This window comes from Lipotes vexillifer, unplaced genomic scaffold (assembly GCF_000442215.2).
Source record: "Lipotes vexillifer unplaced genomic scaffold, Lipotes_vexillifer_v1.1 scaffold371, whole genome shotgun sequence".
Lineage (NCBI taxonomy): Eukaryota > Metazoa > Chordata > Mammalia > Artiodactyla > Lipotidae > Lipotes > Lipotes vexillifer.
This window is the reverse complement of record NW_006786304.1, coordinates 4,306,634-4,315,806: the sequence shown is the minus strand read 5'-3', so window position 1 is coordinate 4,315,806 and position 9,173 is coordinate 4,306,634. Positions and strand designations below refer to the sequence as shown.

General features: G+C 50.1%; 2 protein-coding genes across 2 annotated transcripts in view; one reads left to right on the top strand and one right to left on the bottom strand.

Annotated features, from left to right (window-relative positions):
* The window catches only part of BLVRB (biliverdin reductase B), a 15,552-nt gene extending 10,521 nt beyond the window's left edge, over positions 1 to 5,031 (bottom strand). The window contains exon 1 of the mRNA XM_007458643.1: positions 4,832 to 5,031. Coding sequence (XP_007458705.1) covers positions 4,832 to 4,910 — 79 coding nt within the window. The 5' untranslated portion in view covers positions 4,911 to 5,031. The remainder of the gene's footprint in view (positions 1 to 4,831) is intronic.
* A 1,465-nt stretch (positions 5,032 to 6,496) lies between these two features.
* Positions 6,497 to 9,173, top strand: part of SPTBN4 (spectrin beta, non-erythrocytic 4) — a 73,942-nt gene continuing 71,265 nt past the window's right edge. Inside the window, exons 1-2 of the mRNA XM_007458641.1 lie at positions 6,497 to 6,577; positions 8,842 to 9,028. Coding sequence (XP_007458703.1) covers positions 8,857 to 9,028 — 172 coding nt within the window. The 5' untranslated portion in view covers positions 6,497 to 6,577; positions 8,842 to 8,856. The remainder of the gene's footprint in view (positions 6,578 to 8,841; positions 9,029 to 9,173) is intronic.

Sequence of the window (9,173 nt, the reverse complement as noted above, 5' to 3'; positions counted from 1 at the left end):
CCCAAAAAAAAAAAAAAAAAAAAAAGCTGGGCAAAAGATCTGAATAGACATTTCTCCAAAGAGGTTATACAAATGGCCAATAAACACATGAAAAGATACTCAATATCATTAGCCATCAGGGAAATGCAAATCAAACCCACAGCAAGATCCCATTTCATACCCACTAGGATGGCCATAATCAAAAAGACATAATAAATGTTGATGTGCATGTGGTGAAACAGGAACCCTCATACACTGCTGATGGGAACGTTGAATGATACACCTGCTTTGGAAGGTAATCTGGCAGTTCCTCAGGTTAAACATATTGTTACCATGTGACCCAGCAATTCCACTCCTAAGTATATGCCAAAGAGAAATGAAAACATCTGTGCACACAAAACTCATACGTGAATGTTCAGAGACATTACTCATCATAGCCAAAAAGTGGAAACAACCCAAATTTCCATCAACCGAATGGATAAATAAAATGTGGTATATCTAAACAATGTAATGGTATTCAACAATAAAAAGAAATGATACACATGCTACGATATGGATGAACTTTGAAAAAACCATTTTTTTGCTAAGTGAAGGAAGCCAGTCATAAAGAGCCACATAATGTATGATTCCATTTATATGAAAGGTTCAGAACAGGCAAATCCATATAAACAAAAAGCAGGTGAGTGGTTGCCTAGGGCAGGGGAAGGGGTTGAGCAGGAAAATGGGGAGTGACTTCTAAGCGTTTCTTTTGGTGGTGATGAAAATGTTTTAAACTGATTGTGGAGAGGTTTACACGAGTCTGTGAATATGCTAAAAACCACTGAACTGTATACTTTAAATGGGTGAATTGTATGGTATGTGAATGATATCTTTAAAAAGCTGCTACTTAAAAAATGCAAAACGAAAACAAATGAAAAGATTAGAAGAGTGTCTGGCACAGGAAACAGCATTATATGGGTGTTGGTTGTTACTATACCTTTTCACCATCTCACAATTTTTTTTCCCGTCCTGGTGTAGTATCCCCTGGGCTCCTGGCCTCTCTCAACCCCTCCAACCCATATTTCACATGGTAGCCAGGTAGAGCTTTCCACTGTTATATCAAAGTGCCCTTGGCTCAGATCCCTCCCCTGACCCCCCCAGTGCCCTGAGATAGTCATGTTCCTTAGGACAGACTTCAAGGCCCCCCCAGGATATGGCCTCTCCTCTCTCACCTGTGCTGGAGCCATGGCCCTTTTCACACACTGAACTTCTTTCAGTTCCTCAAATGCATCATGCTGTTTCCTGCCTCCTGGCTTTTGCACGTGCCCCTCTGCCTGAAGCACCCTTACCCTCTTTCCCCAGAACCCCCAGCCAATTGTGCTTCCTCTATCATGGCCCTACTTATGCTGACCTGGAATCAAGCAAGGGCCCTGTGGGTCCAGGGACTGTGTCATATTCGCCACCATCTCCCTGACTTTTATATCAACACAAAAGCACACGATATACTGTCTCACGGACCTGGGTTCGAACTCTGGCTCCACCTCTTTTTTTTTTTTTGGCCCAGCCGGGCATGTGGGATCTTAGTTCCCTGACCAGGGATCGAACCTGTGCCCCCTGCAGTGGAAGTGCAGAGTCTTAACCACTGGACCGCAGGGGAAGTCCCAGCTCCACTTACTGGCTGAGGAACCTCAGGAAACACCTTCCCTCACTGGCCCTCAGTCTCCTCTCTAAAGTGAAAATCACAATCCCTAGCATCCCCATCCTGTGTGACCACCTTTCATAAGGGAATGACACCTGTGCTGCCCTCACACACATTGGGGAGCAATGAGAGCTTTCATGATGCCACCACAGGCACTGGTTAATTACCACTGTATTAGTTAAAACGGACCCTAGTAAATCGTGGATATTTTGGAGGAGAAACGTTCTCACGGATGGTGAGAGCTCTGATACAGGCCCAGCACAAGAGTGCCTGTTAATGGTACATTATTGGTGATTAGTGACATTTATTGAGGGCCTCCTAGGGAATTCCCTGGCAGTCCAGTGGTTAGGATTCCACAGTCTCACTGCTGAGGGCCCAGGTTCAATCTTCAATCCCTGGTCGGGGAACTAAGATCTCACAGGCTGTGTGGCACAGCCAAAAAAAAAAGAGAGAGAGAGAGAGCCTCTTATGTGCCAAGTGCTGTGCTAAGTTCTTTCTGCAGATGAATGATGTTTTTTTCCAAAAATTTTTAACACAACCCACATTTAAATTTTAATAGCATGTGGCTAGTGGCTACCATACCAAACTATAGTGTTAGAATTCACAAATTTTGCCCTTTACAAAGAACAAGAGCATTTGTAGGTTATTTCTAAACACTTTTTTTTCTTTCTTTTCTTTCATTTTTTTGTTTAAAAAATCCCTTACTTTATTTACCTTTTTCTGTTATTTTTTAATTTTGAAATAAATTCAGACCTATAGGAAGGTTGCAAGACCTAGATTCACATATTTGCTTTATCTTTCTCTCTGTGTATATATAAAATATACACATAACATGTGTAATTATATATGTGTATAAAGTTTTTTCCTAACGATGTGAGAGTCAGTTGTAGAGATCGTGCCCCTTTTAAGCTTTTTTGATCTCAACCCTCCATACAAAATAGATTTCACTTCCAAACCCAGTATACACAAACCCATACATATATAATTGAAACGAAAGTTTCATAAAACCAATATTTAACATGTGATACATTCTGACACTGTTGTGATCAATTAAATATATTTCAGAACTCATTATGACCCACAGTTTGAAAAGCCCCAGACTGCAACAACCCCACAAAGTAGGTTGTATTATATGCCCATTTTGAGCATGGGGAAACTAAGGCAATTTTAGGTAATTGGGCCAGGATCACACAGCTATAATCTGAGTTCTCTCAGCCAAGGAGTGCCTATTGAGCACCAACTATATGCTGGACACGGTTCTAAGCATCTTCCATATATTGTAATATCTCATTTAATCATCACAAGAACCCCAGGTCGAGTTCTAATAGTTTCATCCTCACTTTAAAGATATCCAGGTACACAGACGACAAGGCACTTGACCACACAGTTGTTAAGTGGCAGAGCTGGGGTTTGGAATGCAGACACACAGGCACCAGAGTCTATGCCTGTCAGGACTCAGCCCTACAGAATCACTGAGATAAATAAAAGCCGAGCTCATTTAAGCCCTTCCTTTTTCTGATGGGGACAGCGAGGCTCAGGTTCACTGTGGCTCTGAAGAGAGCTGTCAGAACCACAGTGAGAAGCTGCGGACTCCCCTAGGCCTCAACGCTCCACACCCCCAGGTGCAGTCCCAGCTGTGCCCAGCAGGATGGATGAGCAGAATTTCATAGAATCCAGGATTGAGAGAAAGGTAGTAACATGGTAATCCAGCTCCTCAGGGTGACTCAGCAACTCTCAACTTCTCCCTCTTACATCCTCCCCAGGAAATGTTTACCGGCAAATTCGTTTCTCCTGTCCCTACAAGCCAAGATCCTCACTAGGTCTTCCCAGGGAGGGGGAGAGCAGTGGGCTGAATGGGGAACTTTCAGGCAGAGTCCCTTGAAGGGAGAGCTGGGCTAGGAGACAGCTGAGAGTGGGATCCTAGCGGCCTCCACCCTTTTGGGGCAACCAGATAGTCAACATCTTCAGAGTCACCAAGGCCAGCAAAGGTGGGGCGCTATATCTGGAAGTGTCAGGCTCCGATGGGGGTTGGTGAAGTCTGGACGGTGGGGGCAGGGTACTGCTGCATGATACTGATCCCCTTTCCTGCCCCCTTTCCTGGGGCAACTGCAAATTTTCAGTGCTCATTGACTTTCCCGGGACCCGTGTGCCCAAGTCTTCACCCTTGTCTCCATGATCTTCTTTCCATTAGGTGCCCACAGCAACCCACCCCTCAGCCTTTTCAACTTTAAGCCTTGGTGCCCAAGCCAAGAGCCGGTGGACTTTTGGCAGTTAAGAGCAAGCACTGGTGGGACTTCTCTGGTGGCGCAGTGGTTAAGAATCTGCCTGCCAGTGCAGGGGACACGGGTTCGAGCCCTGGTCCGGGAGGATCCCACATGCGGCGGAGCAACTAAGCCCGTGCGCCACAACTACTGAGCCACGAGCCACAACTATTGAGCCCATGTGCTGCAACTATTGAAGCCCGCACACGTAGAGCCCGTGCTCCACAAGAAGAGAAGCCACCGCAATGAGAAGCCCACGCATCATGACGAAGAGTAGCCCCGCTCTCTGAAACTAGAGAAAGCCCACGCGCAGCAACGAAGACCCAACGCAGCCAAAAATAAATAAATAAATAAAATGTTGGGGGGGAGAAAAAGACCCATTGGTGGTCTCAATAAAAAACAAACAAACAAACAAAGAGCAAGCACTGGGTACAAATTCCAGCACTGTCACTTTCCAGCTATGTGACATTGGGCAGATCACTCAGTGGGCCTCAGTTTTCTCACCTGTCAAATGGGGTGATACTAGTTCCCACCCGACATGAGTGCTGTGCGGATTTAACACGTGCTAAGAGAGGACAGTGCTGGGAGGCCAGCCCAATGCCTGGCTTAGTTAAGCCCTTGCTGGGTGTGCAACCACCAGCACCACAATAACAACTACATTTCATCAGAGCATTGGATTTAAACCTGTCACTACAGTCCCCCAGCCTCCTAGGGCCAATACCTGTACCTTGGGCTCACGTAAAATTGGACCTCACAGCGTCCCCCGTTTCTGCCCCCGTGGCCACCTGTTTTGCCCCCCTAGGTCCTCACACACCAAGGCACTGAGGGCCCCAACGAGCCCGACCCCATGATGCCACTTCCTAAAGTTCTGTCTGTGCACCCCGTGACACGCCCTGCCCGCCCCAGCTCATGCCTGCTTGCACCGCCTGCGCCAGGGTGGTGAGCCCGGTCCTTCCGGTGGCGCCGAAGATGGCAATCTTCTTGACGGCCATGCTGCGGGGTCGTGGGTTTGCGAGTCGCGGAGTCGCAGGACACGCGGGAACCGACTGGCTGCTAGGCCGTCCTCTCCGTCCTTCCCTAGCGGGAGAGACGGGGCGGGGCCGCTCAGAGGGCCACGCCTCAGCCAGCCTCCTGCCCTCGACTCCGGCCGAGGGGCGGGGCCATAAGGCCACTCCTCTGGTTAAGAACGGGGTGGGTGGGGCGGGAGTCGGCTCACCTCCGCCTGCGGCCCAGCACCGCCTTCCAGCCCGCCACTTAGGCTGGGAGGCGTGGCCGTATCTGGCGGTCTACGACGGTGAACCCAGTGCCCCGCCTCCGAGCTCTAAACTCCCAGAGCGGGGCGGGGCAAGCGCGGGCCACACCCACATCTCTCTCCTCGCTCAGACCCCCTCTCTCAGGGCCACTAGGCTGATCTGGGACTCACACTACGCCCCAAAGCCTCCTCTAGGCTACAAGGGGAAAAAGTGAGGGAGGACAGTGTGGGTGTGTGGGTGTGACACTGTGTAACTGCGTGTCTATGTGCCCGTGTGGCCCTGTGTGACTGTCAATAACGCCAAAGGAGAGCATGATTGTGGGTGGTACCATGTGCCATCCTCTGCGTAAAACACCGTGTTACAGTATGAGACTGTGGGTGACACCACGTGTGGTCTCTGTTCTTCTGAGACCTTGTAGTGACACTGGGTGACAGTGTGTCAGTCTGTGATGCTGTATGCATCCATGCCGCTGGGGGATATGGTGTGAGTGTGGGACACGTGTGAGTTGTGTTATGTGGGAGTGTGTGACTCTGTTAGTGTGTGACACTGCGTGTGTCATGTAAGTTGTGTGACAACGTGCCATCATTTGAGTGTGGCTGTGGGTGTTGACTGTTGTTGTGGTGCTATTTGTGACCTGTGACTGTGTGATGTGTAAGTGGGTGACAGTGCAGGGTGTATGACCCCCGTGTGAGTGTGTAAGGGGTGTAACAAGTTCGAGTGTGTAAAAGTATGTGACGCTGTGTGATAGTGAAGCCGTGTGTAATGTGTGAGTATATGACACTCTTTGTGACCTCATGGAGGTGTAGCAGCAATGTGTGGCATATGTGTACTTGTGTATGAGACCACGTGAATGGTGGTGACAGTATTTGAGTGTTTTACAGGGTGTGACGCTGTCGGGCCCTGTTCCAGGGCGGGACCTAGTGTGAGCTTATGACTGCGTGAGACGGTTTGAATATTTGACACTGTGTGACCCCATGTGAGGGGGTGGCAGTGTGAGTGTGGATGTGGATAATGTCTGTGACGCTGTAGGTGACCCCGTGTGTGTGTGGCAGTGTGGGACTGTGTGACCCCGTGAGAGTGTGGACTGTGTGTGACGCTATCTCAGGCCCCTGCAGCTGTGTATCACACGCCGTGGCCGGGTGTGTGACCGCGCGTGGGCCGGCGCTGCAGGCGGCCGGGGTTGGCGGGGCACCGCGGGCGGGAGGGGGTCCCGGGGGCGCGCCGAGCGCGGCGGCCGCGCGAGCGGGAGGAGGCGCGCCGGCGGCCGCGGCGCATGCGGATCTGACCGAGCGGCTGGGCCGGTGGGGCCGAGCAGAGACGGCCAGGCCGGGCAGTGGACGCCGACAGGGAGGGCGGTCGGGCACGGTCAGCAGCGGGGACAGCGGCACCGGCGGCCGCGGGCCCAGGTGAGCGGCTTGGGGATGGATAGCCCCTCCCTCCAGCATCTTCCCACCTGCCCTAGCATCCCTCCCCCGCGCGCCTTGGGCATGGCCTGAGCCCCGAGACTCTCTCCGGCTGGGGGAGGCGGAAGGTCGAGGGCAGAATCAGCTACCATCCCTCAACCCAGTCCAGCCTCCGCGCCATGCGTGGGTCTTTCATCCAAGACTTGTCTTTCCCAGGCCCCTCTCCTTGGGAACGGTGACTAGACTGCAGGGAGAGAGAGGTGCGGCCTTGGAAGGGTTAAAGCATCCTATCTCAGGTCCCATCCCCAGCCTCGCCCAGCCAACCTTTCCTGGAGTCTGCAGGACACCCCCGTCCACCTCCACCACCGCCTTCTCCCTTCCTTCTCCCGTTGAATCACGTAATGGCCAGGGCTGTTCCACCGCCAGACTGCCTGAGACATCACGAAGTGCTAAGTGCCTCTCCATCTCCAAGTATCCTCCATTGAGGAAACAGTTGTGCTCACCGTTTCACAGGGAGGGAAACTGAGGCACAGAGAAGCCAAGTTAAAGGTAGTCAGGTTTAAAGATACAGCAAGAATAAAGCAGGACTTGAACTCATTTCTGTCAGACTCCAGCACAGGCACTTTTATTTGCTAAGATATGTGACTGGAGGATGAATAATAATAGCAAGGCCCACGTATTGAGGGCTTGCTGTGTACTAGATACCATGTTCCCTGCATTATTAATCCTGTCATCTTCAAACACCCCTAGGAAATGGGTACCATTATCATTACCACTTTACAGATGAACAAACTGAGCCCCAGAGAGGGTAAGTGACTCAGCCAAGGTCAAACAGGTGCCCACTTACAGCTTTCCGTGGAAGAAGGGAAAAATAATAACGGATTTTTGAGTGTCTGTTGAAAGGGACAGTCTCCACTACACTGACCAAGACCTAGACCCTGCCTTCCTAAAATCTGGTGAGTTGTCAACTGTCGGAATATTTTGAGAATGCGGACACTGATCTTCTCCCAACTCCCTCCTTTCTTAGTCTTAGAATCAGGCCTGGGGTTCCAGAGGGTGGAGGAGATGTATCTAATGTCTCCCACACCCTTAAATTTCATATTTATAATCTGGCAGTGTTCTAGAACATAGCTCTGGAGTCAGACTGTATGTCAGTTAGCTGTTGCCACAATAATGCTGCATAAGAAACCACCCCCAAGCTCAGTGTCTTAAAACATTAAGCATTTATTTAGCCTCGAGTCAGTCTGAGGTCAGCGACTTAGGCTGGGCTTATATGAGCTTATTCACAAGTTGGGATGGGTAGGGGGATGTTGACTGTTGGTTGCTCTAGCTAACCTTGGCTGTGATGAGGGCCTTGGACCTGGACTAGCCTAGTAGTCTCATGGCCACAGTCAAACACAAGCAAAAACATGCAATGTCTCCTGAGTCCTGGGCTCAGTACTCATCAGCACTTCTACCTAATACTGTTGGTCAAAGCAAGTCATGTGGCCAAACCCAGAGTCAAGGGGTAGGGCATGTCCCCCCACCCCCCTCTTCCATTCCTCCTATCCCCAGAGTGGGAGGACACTGAAGAGTTATATGGCAAAGGGTGTGGCTATAAGGATGAAAAACTGAGGGCATTAATGCAGTTATTTGATCACAGTGACTACATTTGAATCCTGGTTACTCACTAGCTGTGTGACCTTGGGCAAGTGAATTACCCCCTCTGTGCCTCAGCTTCCTCCTCTGTAAAATAGGCTTAATGGTACCTTTCTTTACAGAATTAAATTTGTGGGAATTAAATAAGATAATGCATATAATGTACTGAGCACAGTGCAACTGCTCAATAAATGTGAATTATTGTTATTACTGCCTTATAGAGTTCTATTGATAACAATGTTATCTTTCTAACAATAATAAGTGACATTTTTTTTTTTTTTTGCCGCACGGCATGCGGGATCTCTGTGTCATGTGGGATCTTAGGTGCTCGACCAGGGATCAAACCTGTGACCCCTGCAGTGGAAGTGCTGAGTCTTAACCACTGGACAGCCAGGGAAGTCCCAACAGTGACAATTTGCCGAGCCGCTACCCTGCACTAAACTTGGTGCTTGACCACAGCCCTATGATGTGGTCAAGGTGAACATTATTGTCATTATTATCATGTCCCTTCTAAAGACAGAGAAACTGAAGGTGAGAGGGAACAGGACTCACAGCCAGTTGCTGTTAGAAGTAGAACCTCTGAACTCAGGCCCTGTTTCTAGCCCTAACCTTCCTCTCCTCATCCCCAGGCCTCACCTTCCCTGATGGCGCAGGTACCAGGGGAAGTGGATAACATGGAGGGGCCGCCAGCCCCTAACAATAACAACCCTGCAGCCCGCTGGGAGAGTCCAGATCGGGGCTGGGAGCGGGAGCAACCAGCCGCCTCCACTGCAGCCGCCTCACTCTTTGAATGCTCCCGGATCAAGGCCTTGGCAGGTACCTGGAGGAGGGCTGGGGTGCGAGGGTGGGAGGGAAGGAAGGGAGGAAGCTGCTGGGGTGGTGTCTTTGTACCTTGATGGCCTGGAGGATGGGAAGAGAGTTACAGACATTTGGACCTTGAATCTTTTTTTTTTTTTTTTTT